Raw genomic sequence first — 14,490 nt, forward strand, 5'->3', positions numbered from 1 at the left:
ATGTCTTAGCGACTGCACAAATTTACTCTTCCATCACAAATCATTGCTCGGTGGTACATGGTCCAACCTATTATGAACCTAGAAATTTTCCAGAGTGTCAACAAAGCTTTTGAGCCTAAAAAACTGAAACACAATTTCTGCCCAATGTAATTTGGGAAATATCTTTAACATCAGAGGGTGCATGCACGCAGACAATCGTATTCACATTCACTGGCTATTCAGAACAATTTTATTTTTGAAAAGAAATAGAGCACTTTGCTCTCAGACTACTGGCTCAGACTTAAAATCTTTGGTAAAGCGTATAGTTATGGCTGGTTCACTTTACCCTAAACACTGCCTTGGTTATGTTGAATAGGACTAGGCCGCTGGGGGCTTTGCAAACAGTTTGCATTTAATCATTAATTGAATGATTAACCCCCCTCCCCCCGAGAAACGTTCTCCTGGAGGTTTCTTCCTATTAAATGGGAGTTTTTCTTTTCCTCACTTTCGCCAAATACTTTCTCACATGGGGTCGTCTGAGTTTTGGGGTCTCTGTGTTATTGTGGGGCTGAGTTGAATTGAACAGAACTGAATTGAATTAGACTTCTCAAAATATTTGCTGATATGCTATTTAAAGTCCAAAATTTACACCATATATTTAATTAGCTGTCCATAAAACTGGACTTCTCTCACAATGGTGTGACAAGTGCTGGGGTAAGTCACTTGTTAATCTCACATTTCCTTTTTTTTCTGCAGTGTATTATCTTAGACATTCAAGATGAGATTTTGCTTTGAGAAAAGAGATCAAGCTTATATTGTAGACCAGGGTTCATTAAATCCACTCAATTCACGAAGCAGATTTTCTTCTTTGTCTTTAAGCTTTCTTTATCCAGGGAAGGTTTTGCTGAGCACGCATGCTCTTTTCCAGCTAAACCCTGTTCCTCATTAGCACCAGCGCAGATACTCACACCTGGGAGCTACCCAGTCCAGCCACAAATCTTTTACTGTTTGCCAATTAGCATCTCGTTTTAAGTCTTCAGGGGGATATGTGTTCCTTTAAATGAATTCCTACTCAAAATCCCTTTAAGAATTAAGCACACCTGGCCTGTATTTGACTATAAGCAAAGTTTGCATGTGCTAAATTGTTTGTGGAGGGCAGTGTCACTCCACAGGCATGGTTATATTGGATGTAATGACTTAGCACAACAAGTAGGTCCAGTTGTGACACACTTTCAAGGCAAAAAATACACTTCATCTTCACAGTGTTTGCCAAAATCTGACTCAATTCGGTGTGTCTCGCTACTTCTTTTAACCTCCTCTGCTGTGGGTCAAAATCAGCCTAATCGGGTGCCAGTTTTGCTCACTGGGTTAAGTAGGCAACCCATACGCTGCAAGGCCACTGCAGAGGCCCGGGTTTCATTCTGCCCCAAGCCATTTCCTTCGTGTCATTCCCCCGCTCTCTTTCCCTCGTTTCCTGTCTGCTTCACCGACTTATCCAGCAATAAGTCTGCTATAAACAAAAACAAACTTGGCCTGATCTTGCTATGGGAGTACATAAACCCAATATAGTTGCTAAAACCAAACAGACAATTAGTCAGATAAGCATAAATGCTACTTCAGGATGTCATTATAGATAATGTGTGTGGTTAACTAGCAAGGTTAGGGTTTGAGAGGACGCTTTATGTGTGTTGTGTGTGAGGGGAGCAAGAGGGGAGTAGGCTAAGAATTGTGAACAAAGTAAATGGAATAACGTGTAAAAGGTTTAAATGGCAAGCATATTCAATAAGCTGTGTGAATGATGCATGGATTTGTGTGTATATTCCTCGGAATTGCCCCGTGCATGTGAAGCTATGTGTTTACGTGTGTGTTCATGTATGCTTGTCTGTCTGTGACTCTATGCCTGCATCTGCGTGCGTGCATGTGTGTAGAGGGGCTGTCAGTTTCGGTCTGGTAGTCACCATAATTAGAAGTCTCTCTTTTACCCCTGTCTCTTGCTTGCTTTTCCCTTTCTCTCGCTCTCTCTCTCTATCTCTCTCCTCCGCTGAGTCTAGCCTTCTTTTCCTTTTACTTCTCCCTTTTCTCTGTTTCAATATTTTCAATTCTTTCTCTACCTCTTTCCTCCTCCTACACTCTCTCGCACCCTCTGAGTGATGAGTTTTAAATCATCCTTTCATTCTTGCGCAGTGATGAACGAGGGGGAAATCTGTCCTTTTCTCTTTGTTTATTCAGCTCTCCATCTCTGTCCCTCTGTCTCTTTTTCGCTCTTTACTCACCCCACCTTGTGTCCTCGGTTTTCTGTATAATGAAGTTGCCTAATCTAGGCAAAGATACCCTTAGATTTGTAAGTACACACAGAATTGTAAGTCATATTTGCATATTGTGATGACTTCACATACTCCAGTTGTGCATGCCGTTTCCTTTTCCTGTGTGGGAGGCAGTTGGAGTGTTAGAGGATGAGCCACACCTGAATCATCTTCCCTTGATTGTTGTGTAGAGGGCTGGTTATGTCAGCCTCCCAGAAAGTAGATTTTTTTAGGGATGCATTGACCACTTCTTTTTAACCGCTTGCATACATTACACTTCCTTGCTTTCGTGCACTCACCGTGAATGTGGCTCAGGAGGTAGAGCAGGTCACATACTAATCAGGTTGGTGGTTTGATCCCTGTCTGCTCCAGTCTGTGTGCCGAATATCCTTGGGCAAGATGCGAACCCCAAGTTGCTCTCTGATGCATCCATTGGAGTATGTCCGTGTTAGATAGAAAGCACTTACATAGAAAAAAAAATGAGGCAAGTTGTATAAAATGCTTTGAGTGTTAGAGTAGAAAAGCACTATTTACAGTCTATTTACCATTGTAACAATGGAGAAAATTGATCCAAGTTACTTAATTGTTTAGTTTAATAGATTTGCTTGAGAATGAAACATTTTCTTTATTCTCTGCATTGTCTTCACTGTAAGCTGGTTTATGGCACTACAACAAGTCAATTCCTGTTTGATCTACAGGATTTAATGTTCAATTTTGTTTAGGAACAAAAGCAAGATATGCTACACCAAGCAAATAAGTCTAAAAAACAGACAAATCCAAATTCAAGTACTATCCAAAAGTCATTTGAATCAGTTATCACTTGATTAGACTCAAAGAAGTCGAAGACATTTGCTCTTTGTATTTGTGTTCATATCTTTTCCCTTTATGAATTGTGGTTTCTGATAAACTCTCCTTGAAACATTTCATTGTATGCTGGTTAAGAACCACATGGGCCTTCTAGTTTTGAACTGGGAAAATGGCAGATAGGTATGTTGTTTTCTTGCTGTACCTTGTAAAATCTTCTTCTTTATTGTTGTTGTTTTCTTCCCTTTTCTTCTTCACTCCTTTGACCTCATTAAAAATATGTAGACAGGGTGACCAGCGGCATGTTAGGTTTGTAGGTATGCGTGTTTGTGCACAGGTATCCCCTCATATGGCTTAGCTTGTCCCTCCCGGTTGCCCAACATCTCATCTCTGATTGGTTGTGAAGGGATAGAGATACCAGCCCTTAATTGGAGCCAAGGCTGCCATTGGTGATTACATCTGTCACTGTGATAGCCTTGGAATAGTCTGGGTAAATGAGGGTTGGACAAACACCACACACAAGCAGACATCAGCACACACAGATGCGCGGGCACACACACACACACGCACAGACAGACACACATCATTTTGGTTGGGATGCTGTCTTGGATAATTGGTTCGAAAAGCATCCAGCGGGATCGTCCCTGCTGTCCCTGTGGCCCTGGCTGCCATGGTAAATAACAAGGCTCATAAACATGAAAGTCAGGGGGATGATCATCCTGATTTGAGCTTTGCACTCAGATGAGATTGATGAAAGCCTAGAAGTTTAAAGGACTTTGAACATCCAATAATAGCATTTTTCAGCAAAACACTTTCATTTATAGCTAAAACAGCACAGCAAAGCCAAACAGCTGTGGCATTAAAGGCTCTTGAAAACTATTTTAAGGCTTTTTTTTCCTCCTTATTCTGTTCATTTGAATGTTTGCTGATTGCATATGGTTAAAAAAAAAGACTAACAACACCTTTATAGGTTAATGGGAAAATAAATAAAACAGGCATAAATGTTTAGCAATTTGTAATATTTTTTCTTGGCAAGAGGACCCGCATTTATAACAGCAAGCGTCTTTGCTGTAGTGTCCTTCAACAGAATAATGTTAAATCCTTACCAGGTACAATGGTTTCTCCTCTGTGAGCTTACTCTGCAATCTCACCTCCCTGTGAAGTACAAGAACTGAACAGTTTCTCCATCGGGGATCGATAGAGCATTGCAAGCAGTAGCCTGGACCGACTTCAGTCCTGGACACTCCAAGGTTTTCATCTAGCACCTGTAGTGTATTTGATATAAAAGGATCATTAAGATCAAAGGGAGAAGATAATGATACTGATGTGAACTGTAAAGTCCAAGGAGATCAATTACATTTACATTTTATAATTTAGGCATTTAGCAGGTGCTGTAACCCGGAGAGATTTAAAATAAGTACAGCAGCAGGATTAGCTTCACTTCTAATTTATCAGTACATGAACCTTATAAAAGAAAGTGCAAAGGATCACTGTTGCTGTATTAAACTTTTCTTTCAACTTATTGCCATATCATTAGAAAATGTCGGCAGGAAGTACACTTCTCGTAGTTTTACTGTTTTAGTAGAATACCAAAAGCTGTGCTTCTTAGCAACAACGCGTCATCCTTTATGACTACTTAACTCATGGATTATGACTCTAAACAAACCTGAAATTTAATAACTTCTAACAAACAGAGTTCTGAATGACTGACCATAATTTAAGTCTAATACTGCACTAATATCATCCACAATTGCTTGATTATCCAGTGCTTTACTCACAGGGAAAAAAGCATTGGCAAGCAAGAAAAGCATATTTACTGTTGTCACAAAAAATATAGATTTTTTGTTGTAGTTGATGTTAGAAGTTAGTTTTGCACCTGTCCCTCTGGACCCATATTTTGCTCCCATATTTTGTGCTGTAGTTGATGTAGATGTCAGGTTTGCACCCCTCCAACCCCGTAAACCCACTTTCTTTGTCTCCTCCTTCTACCAGCCTGCCACCACATAAACAAAGTCATTTAAAGAGCCTATAGGAGCTCATTAAGATCAAGTAGTATTTATCTTCTCCATCCCTGAAGAATTCCTTAACTGTTTTTGATGTTGTGTGGTGCGAGCAAGAGCGTAATCGGTGTCGTTTTTCATTTTCAGTTGTTGTAGATGGATGTCTCAACAAAACAAAGCAAATGGTTATTCTGTACAGCTATAAATTGCCGAGTCATGTTCAAAGGCACTGCCGCTGACTGACACACCCCTTTGCTTGTTGTGCATTTTGATATGTCAGTAATTGATTAGCAACAAACAAAGGAATTGCCAGCTTTTGATCTTGCAGATGCCCATAGGATGAATCCGGGAGAATGCATCGGTCTCTCATTGATTTCAACTTTTAAGTGAGCTGGAAAGGTTGCTCAGTGGCAAAAGAGTTTCCAGTCACTCGGGGGACCCGAGTTCAAGCACCCCATGCTGAATGTGAATACCACTTCCTGGGGTGCTGTTCTGAAGTCCTGCCCCTGCCCCATGCCCTCACTGTGAAGGAGTGCATCACAAACTATAGATAAGCAGCGCTACCCTAGAAGAAGTTCTGGGAAGTACTTATTTCTATGATCTTCATATATTTCTATTAATACATAATCATAGATCAGCATCAAAGACCAGGATATATCAAAACGAAGCTGACCTACTTAATATCACTCATGCTGACTCGTGGCTTCTTAGTTCATTCATTAAAAGCAATGTTTTGTATATTTTTTTTTCTTTTGACTTTTTAGTGGTCTTACATAAAGTAATAATGAATAATTGAGCGTCACTTCTGATGGTTGTGTTTAAAAAAGGCAGTAATAAGTACTCGTTAGTGTGCGTATGTGTGGTTTTGTGTACAGTATGAATGTGCTATGCAGTTACTACTCTGTCATAATGACAACTGTACCAGCTTTAATACACTGGCAGTTACACACTGATGCTGTTGCAACTGCACGTGCTGAGGAAGACTCACGGCTGCACTTACAATAAATAGTTGTGCGACAGTTACAAAGTCACAAAATCCTTTTGTCACAATGGGCAGACATACAGAGGTGTAACTTCTAGCATCATCACTCTTTCATGTGTTATAATATTGAATAATGAACATTAAACATTTTGAGAGTTCAATTATCTTGTTTTATTATAATGTCTTAAGGTCACAACTTCAGTTTGACACCTTTATGTTTTCTCCCTCTAACTGAAGATGTGCTCAAATCTCTTTTCTCTTTCAGGTTTTATCTACACATGCGGGGGTACACTGAAAGGTCGAAATGGCAGTATAGAATCTCCTGGCTTTCCCTATGGCTACCCAAATGGAGCAAACTGCACCTGGGTCATTGTTGGAGAGGAAGGAAGTAGAATCCAGCTCATCTTCTTGTCGTTTGCCATAGAAGAAGAATATGACTTCCTGTCGTTGTACGATGGACATCCCCACCCTGCTAACTTCAGGACCAGGTAGGACAGTTTTTATGTGTTATTCTTTTCAATTTTTCTTTTTTCATTTAAGCAAGTGTTCATTTCGTGAAAGGAGAGAAATATGAAAACATTTAAAGCTTCAAACTGTTCTCATCCTATAATCTCATTAAAAATGAAGCATTGAATAAACCAAAAAATGCAGAGATCCATCTCACATTTTGAGTTTTAATATCAATACAAATTGTTTAAGTAAAAAAAAAAGTCCTTCTAACAGATACTGACACTACGGATGTTGCCCGAATTCTTTTAAGCAATGTTCACGTGGTGTTAAATGACCTTTGATAGCAACAGGGTGATCCACAATTGGTTTGCGACAGCAATCACTGCCACTGCGGCTTCCTTTAGTTATTGAATTAGTTTATTGAGCTCTTCTTGCAAGAAACACAATACCCTGAAAGAATCTTGTTTTAGATAAGCTATTAAACTCTACTTGTATGATTTTATCAGTCAATCAGTGGAGCTTAATAGCATCTGTCTGTGACTCTATTCACATTCAACATGTTCCTTTAACCCTGAAATGATTTTTTTTTTGTTATTTTATTAACTGTGAAATGTGAGAACACTGTTTAAATGTTTAAATGTCACTGCACAATGTACAAAGTGTTGGTTCACAAAAAGTAACTCAATTATATAAATGCAAATTAATTTTTTTTTGTGGTTCATTCACACAAAATCATCCGTTAAAGATGGACTTATTGTTATAAGCCAGCTAATCAATAACATCTCACGTCCAAATCTGGTGAGTAAAAATAATCAAAGTAATAACAGACAACAAACATTGCAACCAATTTAATATTGGAAGAAAGACATTGTTTATAGAGCATAGCTCTTATTAACTGTTTTGTTTGATGATTCACTAAGTTTTCTATGTCTTGGTCACATCAGTTATTCAAATTAAATAAACAAGCAAAAATAGAAACCAACTGTGACTCAGAAAGTGAATTTTATTTTATTTTTTTATGTGGATTTGGTCATCCATGTGGGACGACTTTTTTTTTCAGTGAAGACTATCCAAGCCAAAGCAAGGTAAGCAACCACACAAAAGAAAATTTTTCGTCTTCACTTTGTAGTGGATTTGAAGTTGGCTAAGCTTGGTTTCTAAAAGGCTTATAGTGAAGTCTGATCAAACCACACACCCCCGCAGTCCCAACAAAGCAGTTTCTAGTTTTCGTTCAAATCAGATAATCCGCATATCATATAATATAAGGTCTGATATCACAACCTCGTTTTGCATATCTCATCGGACAAATTATGAACAGAAGCTTCCACTGTTGATAGAAAGATTTCTTTAATTACATCAGGCATGTGTGAGGCAACTACCAACAATATAGTGCCAGGAGAGAAAATCTGGTTTGGTTCAGTTGAGGAAAAAGGATTTGGGTCATGTAGAAATGAAATGAGTCGCCTTGATACTTGTCATGGGGAATGAACCGTTTTCATTTGCTTCAACAGGCATAATTTCTAATCAGCGAGCTGCACTAATCAACCTTTCTCGGACGTGGCGTTTAGGGCTCAAATTGCCGTACAGAGTTAATTAAACACGAGAGGAAAAGAATGGAACAAAACAGAATAGAATATAAAAGGAAACAAGGTGACTAGGTGATTTTTGCCAGGTTATATAAAATTCTTGTTTCCACAAAGACAAAGAGACTTTCTCCCGACTCCAGTCTAATGAAACTGGAGCTGGGAGAAAGTCAGAGATGCCCTCTGTGCTCTTATTGGCTGATTAGGATTCTTTGCTTATCTAAGATAACAGAAGATAATGTGTTGTGTGAGTGTTGTGTGAATGCATTCATGTCCTTAGGTTTGTCTGTGCTTGTCTGTGTGTGTATGTGTGTAAGTGTGTGTGCGCTCATGCCTGTGGGAAAGATTTATGGCGTGCATAATTCCAGTCGCCTTGCTACGTAAGCCAAACCTGTGGCTTATTCTCCTGCAGTCTCTTTTTCACTGTTTCATTACTTAAAACAGACATAGACACATAGCAAGAAATTGTAATTTCATTGTCAACATAATACAAATTTAAGTGATTAAATACACTGGAGAAGACTGCACGATACGCTGCAAGTCATTTGTTTCCACTCACACACATGCAAATACTTGACCTTGCTCAGTAAAAACTTATTTTATGGAGTGGCGCAGTGGTGCAGTAGTTATCACTGTCTCCTCACAGTAAGGTCCTCCAGCTGACTGAGGCTTTTCTGTGTGGCGGTCTCTCCTGGTGCTCTGGCTTCCGTCCATAGACATGCTTGTTAAGTTAATTGGTGATTCTAAATTGGCTGTGAGTGTGAAAGGTTGTCTGTCTCTCTGTGTTAGCCCTGTAATAGACAGCCAGCCAGTAAAGGGTGTGTCCTGCCTCTCACCCTGTGACACAGTTTAGGCTCCTGCGACCCTAAATTGGATAGAAAAATATTCAATGAGCTTAGAAAAAGACACATTTCTCTATTTCTTCTTTTTGTTTTTTTGTTTTTTTCATATTTTTTCCACATCCTTTACAATTTGAGAACTGCAAAAAAAAAAGGAAAAGGCCCTGCACTGCATCTCAGCTATATAGGTGTCACAATCGATACATAAAAAATAAGCACTTCTGTTAAATTATTGCAGAATCTCCACATTGTAACTTAACAAAATATCACTGAACTATTGGCACTGTCTTGAGCTTTCGGAATAATAAATAAACACTTCTGTTTGGAATAAAATAAATACAAATTAGGTTTGAGAATAAAATAAACTTTTAAATTGTTGCAGAGTGTCCATATTGTAAACAAACAAACAAAATAAGGAAAGTATTTGGCATTGACAAACGAACTCCCCATCTGCCCGTGGATCATCAGTCCACTGTGCCATTAAACCGAGGACTGACATCGCGCACACACTGCTTGTCTTTACCTCTTTAGAAAGTTTTGGCACCATTATCTCCCTGATGTGTGGGCGGCTGGGAATTTCATATCGCAGCTCGAGTATGCTGAGAAGAATCCTATGTTTTCCATGACTGGCATTGTCTGGTCATCCATAGCGATAAAATGAGTCAGAGCCTCTGTTATTTTAACTGCCCGTGGATTTTCTCTTGACATTTTTCATCGCTTTTCCAAAACCTGAGTTAAAGTTGGCTGTTCCGCTCCACACTGCTGACATTTTGTTTAGCCTAGCTACCTGTGCCTGTCCCCCTAGTGGCCAATCTAAAAAACTACAACAAAAATGACAAGCCACCCTCTGATTAATGAAATAAGTTAGTATCGGTTCATGGTATCGGTTAACTTTTACGAGTATGAGTACACACACATTTTACAGTATCGGCCCCGATACCAGTATCGGTATCGGTGCATCCCTAACTGTCACCGTTCTTTTTTTTTTTCTTTTTCAGTTAAAAAGCCTTAAATTCTTGGGTTACTTTGTGGTAAATTTGAAATGACAGATTTACATTTTTGTCACCACCTGTCTCACTTTGACTAGTATCTGAAAGTAAAAGCATTTTTTAAGAGTAAATCTTTGTTCTTTTTAAATAACTATTATTATTGACAACATCAAAGGTGATGCTGTCTATCAACTGGAAATTAAATCTATTTGTGAATTTCTTCTAGAATCACATTAATCAAGGTATAAAAACATTTTTCCCACTGCAAGTTGCCATCAGTGAGTAAAGGTCACCTTCCCTGATTTCTGCATGATAAAAAAAAGCCCCAGTGCAACTTTGAAATAACAGTTCCCCTCTGCCCCAGTCGATTATTTATTGACTCTAGCTGGAAGTTAAAATTATTGACTGTGATAAACTGGGTTTTGAACTTTGGGATGGTCTCACCTGCCTGTTCTCTTCTTGATCTTGGTGCAACAAATAGATATGATGAATGGAGTTCATATAAGCCAGGAAACATCTGGGGATCACACACTGTGACGAGCACATTCAAGACATTTTTATGTGATTAGTAACTGGCTCAAATCAGGCTTTCAGGCTGGAATTTCTGCGTATCTTATTTTAAAAAAATACTCTAATTGACAAATGATCCACAGTGTCTCGACAAAGTGAAGTAGTATTATTGCAAAGCAAAACCATTTAGGAAACACAGCAACTCAGCCATAAAGTTACAGACCATGTAAATTTACAGAGTGGGGTCGCTGAGTGCTGAAGTGTAGGTGTCACTGTACTTTCGGCCATATAGTCTTTTTCTGGTAGAGAAACTGAGACGTTTTCTAATACACTATGAATCATGTTATTTCTCTGAAAAAAAGGTGTGAGGGTTTTTTTGTTTGTTTTCTTTTTTGTTTTTTACATGACTACCTACAACTTCACGGGCAGTCAGTGGAAACAGTACTTTAACATGTTTCTCTGTGTTTTGATTTCTTTCAAGGAATGCTGCATGAACAACACATTACTCCAATTATTCATGCAACATGCAGTTCATGCCAAATACCCTTGGTTTTCAGACATTCTAGGCCAGATAATCAAATAAACCAAAGTCAAAAGTCTGCTTTACTTAATGCAACTAAGAGCAGTGGGTCATCATCAAGAGCAACATGGGTCATGCTCAACATTCCTTCCAAATGCTTCCCTTTGAATCTGCTCAGCTGAACAATAATGAATAATAAAATGAAGCACTGGACAGTGCAGTGCACAGACAGGGCAGTGGCCACCCATGGTGCATGTTGTTAACATTAACATCTCTGTCATTGAGGATGTGGGTTAGCACAATATTTGTATACCAGTTTTCCCACTGTGCATAGCTTTGGATACTGGGTCACAAGTTTGAAATGAAATGGCCAGCTTTCTGTGACTGAATTTTTTTTTTTTTTTTTTTTTTTTTTTGAATTGAAACCATGGTAAGGTATCAGGTGGCACATAAACTGTTGGAGTAGAAGACGTGACTGGGACTTCAGAGACTTTACCAGCTGTCTGAAAATTAATCATGTGTGAGCGCCAAGAGAGCATCTGAGAGTTTTTGGCCATGCATGGATAGATGGATAAAATACAAGTATTAAATGATGGAAGACACAGTAAGGGGTTTTCGTCACCAGACTTTCAGGATTAAAATGCGAAATTACCAGATTTAGGATTTGATCGCTGTGGTGTGACTACATGGTTCTTACAGTTACTCAGATTTAATGTAAACGTATACATTATACATGAATTCTTGTTTGATGTTCCCCCCTCTTCGTGTTATCCTTTCTTCATCCGAATGTCCAGGCAAAACTGTTGATGTGTGTATATTTTATCTGTAGGATCCTGACAGATGACTTAGTGGCTTTCATTCAACTCGCTTGGACTTTTGTGCTGGTTCAGATACCATGGTAGCTTTACATGTGCAAAATGCAGATACAATTGTGTTTTCCATCGAGTAAGTGCACAGTCATGTTCACAAAATGAAAAAAGAAATGTGGGGTTGTAGCAGGTCACTGCATGAATATTTGATCAGTGCAATCTGTCAGTCTGTCCATTTCATCCTGTGGCTAGATTTGTTGTGTGCAAGCAAATCTGTTTTCAAGCCATTTACTCAAGTAAACTAGGTTTGTGCAGATGCATTTCAACAATAAAAGCCACAGGAGGAAACCTAAACATAGTATTTGTGATATCAGACAGATTCAGTGGCAGACTTTCAGCAACAGCTTGAAAATATTAATAGTCTTTATGGAGCTTGAATCTATAACATTTCTGATCAAAGTCACATATGCGTTACCATTAGTTTTTTGCATTCTCATTCAATCCTTATTACACTGGATTTCAAATTTCTAATTACACTTGGAAAAATGTTTCACATTTTTAATTTTTAATTGAAAATTTTAAATTGAGAGAAAGAAGACTTTCATTTTGAATTTAGTACAAGTGTAATTTTTCCTCTGGTGGTAATTAATGACCTGGTAACCCAGGTTACTGACTGTCTTGCTCTAAAATAAAAAACAGGAAGGAGGTTGTGTAATAAGTGTCCTTCGTTTTATTATTGATGCCAAATTTTTACTCATTTTCAGTCCAGACCTTGGACTTACTGCTGACCATTTTTAGGATTTTTTGTTTGTTAAGCCATTTAACACTGACCTATGAATCACTCAAGCATAAAAAAGCCACTTAGCTCAAGGGATGAACCAGTGTTATATCTACACTCAACACACCACAGTAGCTTCATTTTTCAGCCAGACAATGATCCCACACACATGCCAAATGCAGTAAAACTATACCTGAGTAGAAAAGCACTAAATGGAACACTAACAGGCCTTAACATTATTAAAGCACTGTGGGATCACCTTGACAGAGAACAGAACAAAAGGCAGCCAACATCCAAAGAAGAGCTTTAAATGTCCTTCAAAAAACCTGGTGAATTATTCCTGAGATTTAAAGAAAATGCGAGAGAGCTTGCCTAAAAGAGTGCACTGTTTTTTCCTTATATATAGTATTTCTCTTATCGTTGCATGTTTAAAATCTCTGACTCACTTCCACAGTGTGTCTTTGTCCTGTCTTCCTCCCCTCACCCAGATGGACACTCTTCCCTGAGCCTGGTTCCGCTGGAGGTTTCTTCCTGTTAAAAGGAAGTTTTTCTTCCCACTGTTGCCTTTTTTTGCTCATGTTAGTGTACCTTGGCACATACAAATGCAGACATGCAGCAGATTAACTAGTAGCAGTGCTGTAGCCCGAATACAGAGCACAAAAAAAATGTTTTTATTATGATTTTCATCTGATCACGTAACTCCCAAATATATTTGATCTCATTACTTGAGCAAGAACTGATCTTGACATTGCAAAATATATACATAAATCTGTGATGTAATGTGACGTATGCTTGGAGCCACATTACTAACACACACACACACACTCAGAGAAAAAAAATGTCACGAGAGGAAAAGCTTGGATGTGTCTGTTAACTCTATTTTTACCCGTTTAGGGTTGCCATATACTGGCTATTTTATTCCCTGCTTCCTATTCCTACTCTGACCCAGTTTGTATCTTCAATCCTTTACAGCATCAATTTTACACCTGGCTAAGTCACACCCACCCACTCCCTACACACACACAGGACACATCCACGGAAACTGAGAGACACGTGATCGCTGCCACAAAGTAAACGTACACAGGCAACGTAAATACACAGCCATACAGCAAGACATGCACCTGCTGCACACAGGCGTGGAAGGCAAACAAACACAAAGGCCGTGGGAAACAGCAATGTGTGATTGGTGTGAAAATAAACAAATATGGCCTTTGATGTCGGGACAATATTCCTGAGCAAAACCGAGTTCACGTTTTTGGGGGAAGACAGCGAGAAGTGTATATGTAGATGCACAGGTACATGTGTGTGCGTGTGCTTTAGCGTGTGAGTGAGTGAGAGGTTTTGTGTGAGTGTGAACTGAGGTGTGTTTATCCCTGAGGTAGTGGTATTTCATCTCTTCCTGCATCAGTTCTGCCCTGTAGGGGGTAAGAGGTGTGTGTGTGTGTGTGTGTGTGTGTGTGTGTGTGTGTTAGAAGATCCAAATAGCTTTGCTCAGGTTAAAAAGACAGGAAGGAACAGAAAAGGAAGTCTTTTTCTTAGCATGTCTTTTTTTGCCAAGGTTGTTTTCCCTGCATGCCCTTGTGTATGCCACTTTTTGTTGCCTGAAAATTTGAATTGGTTCATTGTTGCCAGCCTGCTGTTTGACAGAGATTGTTGAGGATTTAAACATGAAAAACTAACTTAAACAAGAACACAGCAGGACCTCTGTATGGTCACTACAGGAGGTTGTAGTGGCAAACATGCAATACTAAAGGGATTTTGTGCAGAAGAAATTCTTCTGTATTCTTCTAAATGAACACATAGGAATAATAGCCACAGTCTCAACAGCGAGAGTCTCTTTAGACAAACCAAAACCTGCAACAAAACAAATAAACCTTTTCTGGAAAACTGTTCCAACTTTTACTGCAGTAAACAACATTTTGGCACTGTGGGTGTCCATCAGGT

General features: G+C 38.9%; 1 protein-coding gene across 3 annotated transcripts in view; it reads left to right on the forward strand.

Annotated features, from left to right (window-relative positions):
• csmd3b (CUB and Sushi multiple domains 3b) overlaps positions 1–14,490 on the forward strand; it is a 370,269-nt gene that overhangs the window by 80,393 nt on the left and 275,386 nt on the right. For all 3 annotated transcript variants that reach the window (XM_006787920.3, XM_006787921.3, XM_035906501.2), the window contains exon 2: positions 6,334–6,556. In XM_006787920.3, the coding sequence (XP_006787983.1) occupies positions 6,334–6,556 (223 nt within the window). The remainder of the gene's footprint in view (positions 1–6,333; positions 6,557–14,490) is intronic.

Source organism: Neolamprologus brichardi, chromosome 22 (assembly GCF_056152115.1).
Source record: "Neolamprologus brichardi isolate AB-2024 chromosome 22, ASM5615211v1, whole genome shotgun sequence".
Classification (NCBI taxonomy): domain Eukaryota; kingdom Metazoa; phylum Chordata; class Actinopteri; order Cichliformes; family Cichlidae; genus Neolamprologus; species Neolamprologus brichardi.